The sequence below is a fragment of the Oxyura jamaicensis genome, chromosome 3, assembly GCF_011077185.1.
Source record: "Oxyura jamaicensis isolate SHBP4307 breed ruddy duck chromosome 3, BPBGC_Ojam_1.0, whole genome shotgun sequence".
In the NCBI taxonomy this organism is placed as follows: domain Eukaryota; kingdom Metazoa; phylum Chordata; class Aves; order Anseriformes; family Anatidae; genus Oxyura; species Oxyura jamaicensis.
In genome coordinates, this window is record NC_048895.1 from 66,407,693 (window position 1) to 66,421,156 (window position 13,464).

Genomic DNA, 13,464 nt, shown 5'->3' on the forward strand with positions numbered 1-13,464 from the left:
ATTTTACACAAAATGTGTTTTGGGGTTGGGGGGTTTTATTTTATAAAAATGGTTATTTCCTTTTTTTAAAAATTTCAAAAAAATTTCTTTTCTAACTTAAAAAAAAAAAAAAAAAAAAAAAAAAAAAAAAAAGTGAGTCAATGGACTTCAAGTATAATGGGTCTGTGACGAAGCTTAAGAAAGCCAGCAGTTGAAAATGGTTCAATTTGTGGGACTACTCGTTTACAAGTTTGCCAAATAACTTATTAGTACGCTCTAAATACCAGACTTCAAAGTGACTTTATTTTGTTTTGATTATGAATAAGACATTATTTTGATGGGCTAAAAGGAGATCTTGGCAAATTTATTATTAGATGCATTTTTTTCTGCTGGGGATTAGTTAATGCCTTTAGTGACATTATTTTTGTTCCTGTTTAAGGTCTTACAGTTTGCTAAATGGGGACATCAGTAAGCTTAAACAGCATGCTGTGCAGTAACCAAGCTTTGATACTTGCAACAAAGGTTGCTAAAATTGTTTTCCTTGTCAATGGGAACTAAGTGTTTTAACAAACTGCCATTAAATTTAATTTGTGGGCTGTGAAGGAAACTTTTTTCTACAGTTGCAAGTAGTTGAAACGTTATTTAATTACAGGAGATTAAAGTAAGCTATTGTAATACTCTTCATGTCACTTTCATACTTTCTGGACTACTTGAAAACGCTAAGGTTTGTTGTTGTTCCCAACCTTTGTGTTTAAAGACAAGAATATTATTATTGTTAATTACAAGTGCAACTCATTTCACTTGAAATGTGGCTCTTTGTGCCCAATTTGTTAGTCTAAAATTATGTACATTATTCAGTATTGTTCAGTGGAGGGTCCCTGGAGTTACCTCGCACGGCTGGATACAGCCTGCAGAGCACAGGCTGTTTGTGATGGAGCAGTGAGGTATGTGTGTGTGCACGTGTAGCTGCGTTCCCTGCACATAGGAGCGATAGATGGGAATGTGGGTGAGGTGACTGGGACTTCATTACACCCTTGAAGAGACAGGAATGGGAGAACTGAAGGAAAAAAGGTTGGAAATGAATCTGCCCAATAACAAATACTAAATTATATGGTAGGATTGAAGCCTCATTTGGATCTTTATGAAAACCAAGAGTAAAGTTATCAAGTATAAATTCAGGTGACCTGAATAAGTATTGTGAATACTTATTCATCCACATAACAAGCACATGGTATTTTCTCCAATGGAATTATGAGTGACAGAGCAACTAACAGTGCTGCTAAGTGCCGGGTGGAAGTTAGTAGATAAATAAAATTGTGTCTTGCTTCAAATGTTATGTTTATAAGTGAGGGTGATTTCCCATGAGAAAACATAGACATTGTTTTGGTCTTGATTTACGAGTTTGTGGAGAGAAAGATTTAGAGGAAAGAGCTGTGCTAAGGGAATGGTCTAGAGGATGAAAATACTCATTTTTAGGAAGCTGGACAAGTTCAACAGAAGAAGGGCTTCAGGAGAGCACAGCCAATAGTACCTTTTCTTATATGCACATTGCTTTCAACGTTAAATTCAAACATAGGTGGCTGAAACTTCAGCAGTTTTTCAGTTGTAGACTTAACCTTCCAGTTTACATAAGTGATGGAAGTGAAGTAGTGAGGTACAGTGGAGATCAGATTGACCTGTCACAGGTTTGCAAATAAAATGCAAAGGCAAAGTAACACAAACTAGCTAATGTAGCACTTAGTGTTTTTTCCCCGTTTGGTAATTTTTGTTGTTTCCTGGAGCTTCCTGGGTACAGTCAGTTTCCGTTTCTTTAAACTGAGTTTGTTTAATAGTCTAATAGTTTTATTAATTAAAACTGTTGGATTCTGCAGCTTCTTGTAGCGTTTCTGAATGTTGAACTACAGTTCTTCTCTTGTTTAAAAACCTTCAACATTTCTCCTTGTCAAGACAAAATATGGTACACTTGTTTTTTTTATTCTTTGACTATGGAGACTTGTTACTTGCTTAGCCTGAGTTTGAGAGAGCAGTCTCCACCATATGTAAATATGTTTGCTTTCATTTTAGCCAGCAATGTAGAAGATGTTGCATCTTTGTCAAGAAAAAAATGGGTTTTTTTAGAAGCTAATGAAGAAAAACAGATGAAATTCCATAAAGTTGTAATCCTTTTGCTCTTGTACCACTTAATGGATACATATGGTTACATATGGTCACAGTTTCTCTGGATTTCAAATAGTACTTGGACTATCCCATTTATCATTTACTTAATAGAAGAGAATATGTTGAATGATAAATTATTGATCAAATGTAAGATGAAATCAAATTACTCACATACTTCAATTAAAATAAAAACCTTGGAAGTAAAACAAAAATATGTTGTTCCCAATATGCATATCACTCTCAATTTACATATTTTCAGAATCCTTTATAAAAGAGAGCCCCCAAAATTAGCAGTTAGAGCAAGATGATACTGCATAGTAGCAGTAAGAGATTAGCAGATGTACTCACAAAGGTGTTTCAGATATTGTTGTATACAGTGCACACTCATGCAATCTAAATTAGGGTTCTAATGGAAAGACTGTGAAATTACAAATTATATCCATCCGGTTGGTAAGAGCTATCGTACACACCTGGGAACTAACAAAAGAAACATCACAGTCATTTTAAAATGACTACGTCAATTCTCCTTATAGAAGTTCCACTTGAAATAATAGAATTAATTCAACCATTTCTCAGACCTGCTATACTGTAATACAGAAAAGGTTTGAAAGAGAATTCTAAACTTGAAATTAAAATAAATTCTGTCCACTTCAACTGGTGAATAGAAGTAAAAACTTCAGGAGATAATGATAAAGTTATTTTTCATATATATATTGGCACTATGTTAGGCGATTCAGAAGATGTTTTTGTACAGCTGGTAGGAAAATACAAATAGCATTCCTTGCTTGAGATTTGACTTCTGATTAGAAACATACAGACTTATTTGTGCAAGCTGTATATGGGTGATTAAAAATATGGAAAGAGGGTAATGGTTAGGAGGTAAGCATTTGTAATGTGTAATGCAAAAATCAAACCAAAAAGAAGTGCAAAGTCGATGTAGCAGTAATCTACTGCTCTTCAGACAAGTTCCTTTTTCTCCGACTACTTCTTCGCATGAGCTTCCCATGTAGAGATGAATGTTTCTTTGACATGAAATTATAAAACCTCTGTAACAGTTTTGCAAATTGCTATAACCCCTGTGATTTTTGAGAATACTACTTGCTGTTATGATGAGTTTGAGAATAACTACGCTATGAAGGATACAGCTTTCAAATTTACCATTAATGAAATGCCTGTCCACTTCATCCACTGTCTGCTTCAGTGGCTTGCGTAAAAATTTTAGAAAGAAGTGAGGCTTTTGAGCAAAGGGTCAGAGATGGGTGCAAGTGAAGTATTGGAAAGCTGATAAAATCAAGACAATGGTTAGCTTCAAGAAATGTCCTGAAAGATCACCGGTTCAGAAAACATTCAAGATTACAGTGCAATTAATCTTTGTGGTTCAATAGTAAAATCTTTATTTACAATGCTGTGTCAATGGAGGTTCATGTTAGATATTAGGAAGAAATTCTTCACCAAGAGGGTGGTCAGGCACTGGCACCAAGCCTGCCAGAGTTCAAGAAGCATTTGGACAACACTGTCAGACATATGGTCTGATTTTTGGGTAGTCAGGATATTCTGTGATTACTTCAAAGTGTTCTTTTTGTCTATATACGAATTCTAGAAATAGATGTCAGTGCATATATACTGAAATTTTCTTAATGGGTTTTTGCGTTCCTTGAAAGATAGCAAGGGTTGTGATTTAAATAGCCATATTGAATCCAGAAAGGTAAAATGTAAGGTTCTGGAAACAAAATATTCTGCTCATATATCACTCGATTTACTTTGAACAATTCAAATCGAAAGGTAATTTCATTCAATCCATATAGGAAACACAAGTGTCTGAGATATCTGATGAACTAATTCCCTTGTCAATCCCTACCTCTTTACAACTGCAACTTTTCTACATCAAATAAAAGTTATTTAGCCTGTGATGAGGCTCAGGATTGTAGTGGAAAGAATCTTCACTTCTGAAGAAGGTTCTGAAGTAAAGTCCAAATTATAGGAGTTCCTTAAAGGGGTATATATTGGCTAGCTCAACTTCCAGGGAAGAAAAGACACCCCTAATCATGCCTTTAATCATTCTTTCTTCAGATCAGCCTTTAAGTCAGATCAGTTCTTCACAAGGTCTTTTCTCCTCTGGATTTAGTTAATGTAGACTTCTCTAGTTAATTCAGTATTTTTACATAGGTAGCCTGCTTAGTAGGTGAACAGCTATGCTGGCTAGATATTTAAATCCTCTAGAAATCTGAACGATTTTTGTATCCATCTCCTCAGGTTAACCGTGTACCTTGATAAATAAATGCATAGAAATGGCACTAGTTAAAGCTGAACTGAATATTTGTTTTCAGTTATTTCCTTCTGCGTCTTGCTGGGTTCACTGACATAAGGACTGGAAGCTTGGAAATAGAAATATCAGATTAATTTTGGAACCAGAAATTAAGTCTTATTTCATTTCCTTTGTAGTTTTTTTCAGAAAGAATGAGAGTAGACAAGTATTGGGAAAGAAGTAAATAATGAGATACAGTGGAGTTTTAGCACTCTTAAGATGAACTAGGAAAAAAACATGCTCTGAGCAGTGCTGCACACTAGCAAAACCTTTTAATTTGACAGTCTTAACATGTGATGCTAGGTATGAGCTTTCTATAGGCAGAAGTATGTGACTTTGTTCCTTCAGTTTTAGCTTGTGTGTATTCAAAAAAAAAACACCCACAAACAAAAACTACATTGGCATACATGTATATAGTATATGAATTACAGATTAATCAGAGCAATTCTGTTAATTAAATTATATCCTCAATTTTAGAGGGGGAGCTGCACAGTTGATTTTAAAGGAGAAAAGTTAAACACCTAAGGGTAAATGAGCAAGCATTGTAGCAAATCAGTGAGTGTTTTTTGAAGTCTCTGCCTTTTACAACTGATGAAATACTGAACAACCTTCTGCAATGTGTTGAGACACCCTTCCTTAATCAGAGTGCCTTGCAAACCTGAAAACCATGAAGTAACATTTCTAACAAGTAACCAAGTGCTATTCTCTTCTGCAAAGGTAGTTTACTAGAATTTCAAATCCATAGAAAACAGGGAGCAACTTCTTCCCTCATCTGTGAGTTGATGTCTAAACCTTTAAACTGGAGAAAAGTACGTTAACTAGCTGAATGAGAAAAAGCCTGCAAGCCCTTTGGAAGAAAATTCTGCAGCCCCACTATGTGTTGATTTATATTGAATATAGCTGTAGTATATGTCAGGAAATAGCAGGAAAAACAACTCAATAGAAGCAAAAGCAACTTGGAACACATGAAAGTCAAACACCTTATTTATGTACATGAAAGTTTAGAAGATTGACTGCTCAGTGCCAGTTTTCTACAGAGATGCAAAAAATATAAAAAGTAGTGCTACATTCAAAAGCTGATATTAAGAAACATCACTAGACCAGCGTTTCAACTAAATGCCTTTTCAGTGGACTGTGTTTTGGGGTAAAACCAGAACTGATCCTCCAGAACAGGGGAAGGTAGTAATCATAAGATTCTAAGATTCTAATAAGATTCTAAGATAAGATTCTAATAAGTCTTCATTTAGATTTGAATTTTAAAAGGCAGTGAAGTATGTGCTTTGAGTTAGGTAGTGGCTGTATCTGTACTGATAAGTACAACAAAGCCAGTCTACATCATTGGTGAAGACCACACCAGCTTGGAAAGGTCTGTCATTGTAATAGTAGAAGATCACCTCCTTACTAGTGAATACATGCCGTGATTACAATTTTACCATTAACATTTAATTGATTCATGTTACCTACAAGTCCAACTTTAGAATAATCTGCATTTAGACTGATGTAGAAATGTTCTTGATACAACATTCTGACCTAGAACTTCTTGTAAGGTGTCTGAGTCAAGATGGTGTGAGGTGAGGTAGTGTGGGCCATATGACCTGAGAGTGCATTTGAGCTCTGAATCACCTGCAGGGAAGTGCACAGCTACATGGATTTATAGAGTGCTTCCTGTCCAAATGGAAGAGCTGAATAGTTAAACAGTATGAGAGTAATGAAGGGGATGTTTTGTTAAAATGAGAAAGAGAAACAACACCATAAAATGTTTCTAAGATCACGTAACATTGGCTTTCCCTACATATTTTGTGTTCTGCCATCTACAGCTGTAGTAATTTAATGCATGCATGTGTATTTAAAAAATAAAACCAATGTTTTCCTACAGTAGTTGGAATTATCACTCTATGTAAATATAATCAGAACCTATAATTGCAGTAGAGAGTATTCTTCTTACAGAAAAGTGTCAGAGAATAAAGCTGTGTTTTTTTATTTCAACAGAATGCAGAAATTTCAGTATTTGAAGTGAACATCCGTTTTGTTGGTGGACTACTTTCAGCTTACTATCTCTCAGGAGAAGAGGTAAGATGTTTTCACATGGTTTATTTGAAATATCATCATATACATAAGTAGTTAATTTAGATTAGCAACCCATTTTATTTATCAGAATTAAACTTATATAGAGCTTTGAAAACATGGCCTGTACAGCAGAGATGTCTAATGGCTCTTATTGCTTCTATTAGTGTTAATTTGTATGAAAGTTTTTAAGCTATTACTTTGTGTAAGTGTTCAATGAACTTTTTTCCTCAGTTGAAACCATACCCAGAATATTCTTACGGGGCTTCATGTTGGAGTGTGTAATTGCAGAGCCTCTATGCCACTGTGCTGTGGAAGTTGTAGATTTGGGACATTAGGTATCTGCTTCAAAAATAATTTAGGAGTATATCCTTTAACTTATATGAAGCACACCTCTGACAAAGCTGTTGGCCTTTCTAAAGCTTCAGCTCACATGAAAAAGACAAGTTAAGAAAGCCAGGACAACTGTATGTTTATGTATGTTTACATGTTAAAGCATTAATATCTCATTAATCTCTATTGCCTTCTTAATGACTTTTAAAGGTACTGTGACAACACCTGTCATGGTTTCTGGAAAGGATAAAGAAATTATTTTGTGTAAGAACTTTATCAAATGCAATTATTTCTGTAATATATTTAGATAAGGCTGTGCTAAGTCGCAGGTACTATGACATTTAAAATTTTTAGTTTGGCACTTAAAAAGTCTTTAATCTTACTAGTTTAGATGTTTATTCCTGTCTAGATTATAGTCATGTTTTACTGTGGGATCAACACAAGTTTAACCATCAATTGAATTTATCTTTGCATTTCCTTAAATCTTTCTTTCATCTGTAAATTTCTAAACTATTAGATATAGCTCTATTTTGAACCTTTTTCTTTAAATTATCTTAAATTTTATGGTGTATGTGTTGTTTTTTGTTAAAACTTGATATGGTAAAGTTGTCCAAGCAGGTACTAACTATTGCATTATGTAGTTAAGACAAAGCAGTTATGAGGAGAAAGTGTTTTGCTGACAATTTTACCTGTTAAGTAGACTTACTTGTTTGTTCCTCACAATCCTGTTCTGAGTGTAGATGGTATTGAAAAGACATTGATGTTTCAAAATACACAGTTTTTCATGTTTTAGCTCTTATAATTTTCTGGGATAAAAAATGTACTTAGACACATTTCATATTCACTCAATATAAATGAAAAAATTGAGAGGTGTTTAGTAGCTGGCTTCTTCACCTTTTCTAAATAATGTTTTACCTAATGTTTCATCTCTGACTCTTGAAGGAAATCACTTGTCCTCCTCCAGTAACTCGGGAGCCAGAAATAAGCATACCTAAGGGTGTCTTTAGAATTGAAAGCTCTTCCCTGTGTGATTAAATAGTTGTATCTTTCCCTGTAGATCTCCCTCTCATAAAATATAGTGAGCTTTTCCAGTATAACCTATTCCTACATTTTAATTAACTGGTTATGACAGAAACAGAAGATACTTCTTGGCAAACAAGAGTTGGTGGAGGACTGTGTGTGAACCGTTGAATAAACCAGCAATTGTCTGCCAAGGAATGCCTGAGCCATTTATCATCAGTGCTGTTGATTTCATTTATATGTTGATGGTTTATATCATGTGTCAGTTAATGCACAGTCTCACTTCAATCAATGCATATTGTTTCTCCTAAATAATACCTAGTCATTGCTTCTCAACCATTCCTTCACCTTTAGAGAGGCAGTTTTATCACCACTTCTTGGACTGGATTTACAGTAATACTGATATTCAAATAAAACTCTATTGTGCAAATGAAATGAGAAAACATTTTTTTTTTTTTTTAAATGAAGGTATTTCACATAATGCATTATTAAGTGGGATGTTTTGTGAGGTAAAAGTGATGCTGGATGATGATGCCTACTCTAAAAATGATTGGACTTATTAAAAAAGTAGAATGGGCTCCTAAACACAAAGGTGACATGAATGATTAAGGAGAGTCCTGAATTCTTGCAGGCTGGGAAAGACACTGCCCAAACTAGTCAGTGGTTTTCATTACTCTGATAGATATCTCCTGTCTGAGGCAGAATGATGTTCCTAAACTAAGAGTTGTCATAGTGTCTTAGAGAGTAACTTGGCATGCTTCCTCGTGGATCTCTTAAAAATGCTCTGCCTTTATCAGCTGTGGTGAAACATCTTGATTTACCTAAGTCTAAGATAGTGAAGCAATAAGCAGCTGCAGCATATGGGAACAGCTGGATGCATCCATTCCTATGACAGAGCAGCTGTCCAGCAGTGTGATGTTTCGCATGTTGTATAGGTGTATCCTCCACTGGTTCTGCTGACAGGTACAGCAAGGACTGATATTGCCAGAGCCTGGCTGCTCCTACATCATCCTTTTGTCTATTATATAAGTGGACATTCCTAAGGCAGTGGAAAAAGCTGTATACAGGTTGCTTGGAGGATGAAACACTCTCAGTGAAAAGCTCATTTTGTTCTTTGTCAGATTAACTATTTAAAACTCACTTATCAATATCCTAATTAAAGAAGTCTATGTTTCAGTAAAAGGAGTCACAAATAATTATTGTTTGTACTTCTGAATAACATTCCCACGGGTAATGATCCAAAGCTGAAACATATTGTATGTTTCATAATCATTTGTAAGCCTAACTAATCATGATTAAAGAATATTCTATCATACTGAGTAGTTCCTAAAATCATCCTGCTCACATAATTGTTCATTTAGATAAAAGCACCAATGTGGATAATTTTAAAAATGAACAAATGGAATACTTTGCCTCTTGATAACCATGTGGTGCTCACTTGTGAATAGAGCTGTAAGATGCATTATATTAAACTTTCTAGGATTTCTGCTTTGCTAGAATTAATCTGACGTGTCTGAAAGTGCTAGAACTGTCATATACTTTAAGTCACAGCTTTTGTATTTTGTGATGGTTAAGCTAGAAATAATTCCAGTCAAATACCAAACTTCATTTGTAGAACAGCTGCAAATACCAGAAAAATTGGGGTTTGCTTGGAAGGGGCCTTAAAGGCCATCCAGTCCCAACCCCCTGCCATGGGCAGGGACACTTCCCACCAGACCAGGTTGCCCAAAGCCCCATCCAACCTGGCCTTGAACACTCCCATGTATGGGGCATCCATGACTTCTCTGGGAAACCTGTGACAGTACCTCACCACCCTCTGAGTGAAGAATTTCTTCCTAATATCTAATCTAAATCTGTTTCAGGTTAAAACCATTCCCCCTTGTCCTATCACTATATGCCCTTGTAAAAGTCTCTCCATCTTTCTTATAAGCCCCCTTTAAGTATAGAATTCTGTAATAAGGTCTTCCTGGAGCCTTAACCGGGGTAAACAACTTCAGCTCTCTCAGCCTTTCTTCATGGGAGAGATACTCCAGCCCTCTGATCATTTTTGTGGCTATCCTTTGGACTTGCTCCAACAGGTCCATATGTACTGGAGCCCCCAGAGCTGAACATGGTACTCCAGGTGAGGTTTCATGAGAGTGGAGTAGAGGGGGAGAATCACTTCCCTTGACTTGTTGGCCCCAGTTGCAGCCCAGGATACAATTGATTTTCTGGGCTGCAATTGTACATTGCTGGCTCATGTCCAATTTTTCATCCACCAGTATCCCCAAGTATCAATTCATTGCCTACTCTGTACTGATACTGGTGATTGCCCTGGCCCAGGTACAGGGCCTTGCACTAGGCCTTGTTGAACTTCATGAGGTTCACATGGGCTCACTCCTCAAGCCTGTCTAGCCCCCTCTGGATGGCATCCCTTCCCACTAATGTGTCAACTGCACCACTCATGTTTGGTGTCATATGCAAACTTGCTGAGGGTGCACTCAATCCCACTGTCCATGTCCTTAATGAAGATATTAAATAGTATTGGTCCCAGTATGGACCTTTGTTGTATGGACACCACTTGTTATTAGTTTACATTTGGAAATGGAAATTCTGACATTGAGCCAGACGTTGAGCCATTGACTGTAACTCTGTATGCAGCCACCCAGCTGATTCTATATCCAACGGTCCATCTATCAAATCCATCTCTCCAATTTAGACACAAGAGTGCTGTGGGGAAACATACCAAAGGCTTTACAGAAGTCCAGGGAGATAACATCAGTTGCTCTTCCCTTGTCCGTTGATGCAGTCGCTCCATTGTAGAAGGCCACTAAAGTCATTTTGCACAATTTGCCCTTGGTGAAGCTATGTTGGCTATGATCTGACTGGCTCTTCAGCTTGATTGGTAGCTGGTTCTTATGGATGCTGTTAAAATTACTTTTGTTATGTAAGAAGGAGACTATTTTACTTGAAGGTTGGTTCCACAGTCAGGGAATACACTGCATAGGCAGAAATAAAAAGAACGTTTAATGATAATTCCAGGTTGTATGAGTAGCACAAAACTTAAATCCACTGTACTTTGGAGTGAATAAGGAGCCTGAGTTTTAGATCCTGCTGGTAAGATCCCAGATTCCTTCAAAGCTTTTCTGTTTTCTGAATGGGATGACTAATTTTTTATTTGTTTGTTTGTTTTTTGTTTTTAATTAAAATATTTTGGATTCAGCAGCTGTTCTTCCTGCACAATATGGCCTTTACTTTTCTAGGATTAAAAACAGTTAGGAAGAGGAAGGATAGAGAAGGAGGAAGATAGAGTTGATAAAGTTGATAACGATCAATTTGATGTTCGTATTGTCATTTCTTTTCATGGGGTGAAGTAGAAATGTGACAGATTTTTTTTACTCTGGCAGTATATTCTGTTTGAAGGAACACAATTTTATCCTGATCAGGATGAAGGGAAAAAATACTTCATGATGCTAAGTGTTGAACTCCCTCAGTTCCATCTACTGCTATACCTATTTAGGAACATCTATACTTAGTTACAGTGCCACTATTCAACCTCACTTGATGATCTTGGCCTCCTGTCTGACTTCAGACCTAATCATTGCCCACTAAAAAAACCATCCATCAGTGACTGTAATGCTTTCTTATTAACGAGGGGTAGACATGAAAAAGTGATACAGATTCTAATGATTTAGAGCTGTTTTTGCCAGGCTGTCCACAAGACATTGCTGACTTGGTACAGTACTTAGACACTCTCCACAATTAATTGTAACTATTTATATGTGGCTCTCCTTCTCATGTAGATGTATAACTTCCTGGCAAAAGTTTAAATTCCATAAATATAATTAATTATTTAGCAGTCTTGATAGTAGGAGAATGCCCACCTGAACAAAGGTATTGGCCTGTTTCTGCCAATCAGAGAATGTAAGTTTCAGTATAGATCCTTTGGGGATCTTATCTCACTAGTGTGAGAATTAACCACATTTTATCTGCTGCTTCCTTTCACTTAACTTGACACTAATTAACAAGAGGACTTTTCCTTTTATGTCTTCGAAGCTTAATTTCTGATGCTGTTTGAAACTTCCAAGCATACTTTATCAGCTTGATCACTTCTATATGAATGCCGCTACTCCTCCTTAAGCATCGTTATGGACTGGCAGTAGAATTCCCTGTTTAGTAGAAACTAGAAGACAGCTATTGTCTGTAATTTTCTGCAGCTCTGTTTGAAGATTTAAGTCGTGTTTGCCACCTCCCATCCATCTGCCGCCACTGTAAGTGATGCATCAGTACTTCAGGGTGTCATGTTTTAATTCCCTTAGAGCTCTGAAATGATCTTGATGATTTGTTTTGTTTTTATTGATTTATGTTTGTTTGTTTGTTTTAAACTTGCATATTTATTATAATCCTGGAGTCATTCAGCTTGGAAGGGACCTCAAGATGTCATCTAGTTCAATGTCAACAGTGCATTATTGTTATTCTTTTAAGAATCTCTTTGCATGGGAAGCTTTGCATTGGCTGTTCAAGGCTGAACACTGGTGCCAACTAAGCTTTTCTGCAGTGACTTTGTTTTAGGATTTATCCTAAACTCCACTGTTTCCCACAATCAGTTTATAATCTCTATTAGCATTTCCATCTCTTCACCACCACTACAGTAAAAGACCTAATGCTGTTCTCTTTCTGTGCTAGCTGCATCAAAACCTACTACAGAATCCCAATGGATTCACATTCTGAAGATAACCTTGACTCCTAGGATTTTTTTCTTCTCAAACTACTCTTCTGCTGTTGCAAGCGACTAGCCCTCAGTCTTCTGTTTCTGTCTCAAGTTCCTGCAGTGAAATCAACAACCGTCACCACTGATTAAACCCGTCTCTGTTGAATAGGTTCCCTATACTCTAACAGCTTCCTCATTCCCAGTAATTCTGCCCCCTTTCTCTCAATGCTACTTGCTCAGCTGCTTTGTGAAACGCTACCTCTCAAGCAGGATGCACACAAAATGCTGAGGACATTTCAAAGAATGGTAACAGAAATGCTCATTTTTCAGTCTCATACTTAATTCAAATTTTGCTAGTCAGTGTTCCTTCTCTTCCGTCCCTGCTTTGGAGTTACTGATACCACGTATACATACCGTGACTGGAAACTTCTACCGAGCTCTAATTACCTGAGGCCTTGTGGAGGCTTTGTCACCTACATACCCAGCAAGCAACATCTACTGCCATCACCAACAGTTTTTGTACCTCATAATAAAGACCCTCAGGCTACTGTGCTAATGTAAGGTGAAAATAGTGGCCATGCACATTAATTCAATGAATTGGTAGCTGTTGAAGCTCAACAGTGAATATGTTTTCTTTGAACTTTCATTAACTTGAGTATCTACTACCCTACTAAGAAACCAGGAGGCACAGCCCTGATTTTGGTCTGAAAAACATGAGTTTAGAACTGACCTGTACATAACCACATTCTACACTTCTAATGGTTTTGCTTTTTTCATAACTAAAAGGAGGTGGTGTTCTTGGGGAATTCTTCCAAAAACAAACAAACAAAACAAAACACTTGGTTAGTCCCATGGCACGTTTATTTGACATGTCATTGCAATCATGCGTTGACTTCAGAAATAGCCAAACAAATGC

The 13,464-nt window shown here is 36.6% G+C and overlaps 1 protein-coding gene across 1 annotated transcript in view; it reads left to right on the plus strand.

The window, feature by feature from the left end:
- Positions 1-13,464, plus strand: part of MAN1A1 (mannosidase alpha class 1A member 1) — a gene marked incomplete at its 5' end in the record, with an annotated part of 139,811 nt that overhangs the window by 51,242 nt on the left and 75,105 nt on the right. Inside the window, one exon of the mRNA XM_035320837.1 lies at positions 6,431-6,511. Within this exon, the coding sequence (XP_035176728.1) occupies positions 6,431-6,511 (81 nt within the window). The remainder of the gene's footprint in view (positions 1-6,430; positions 6,512-13,464) is intronic.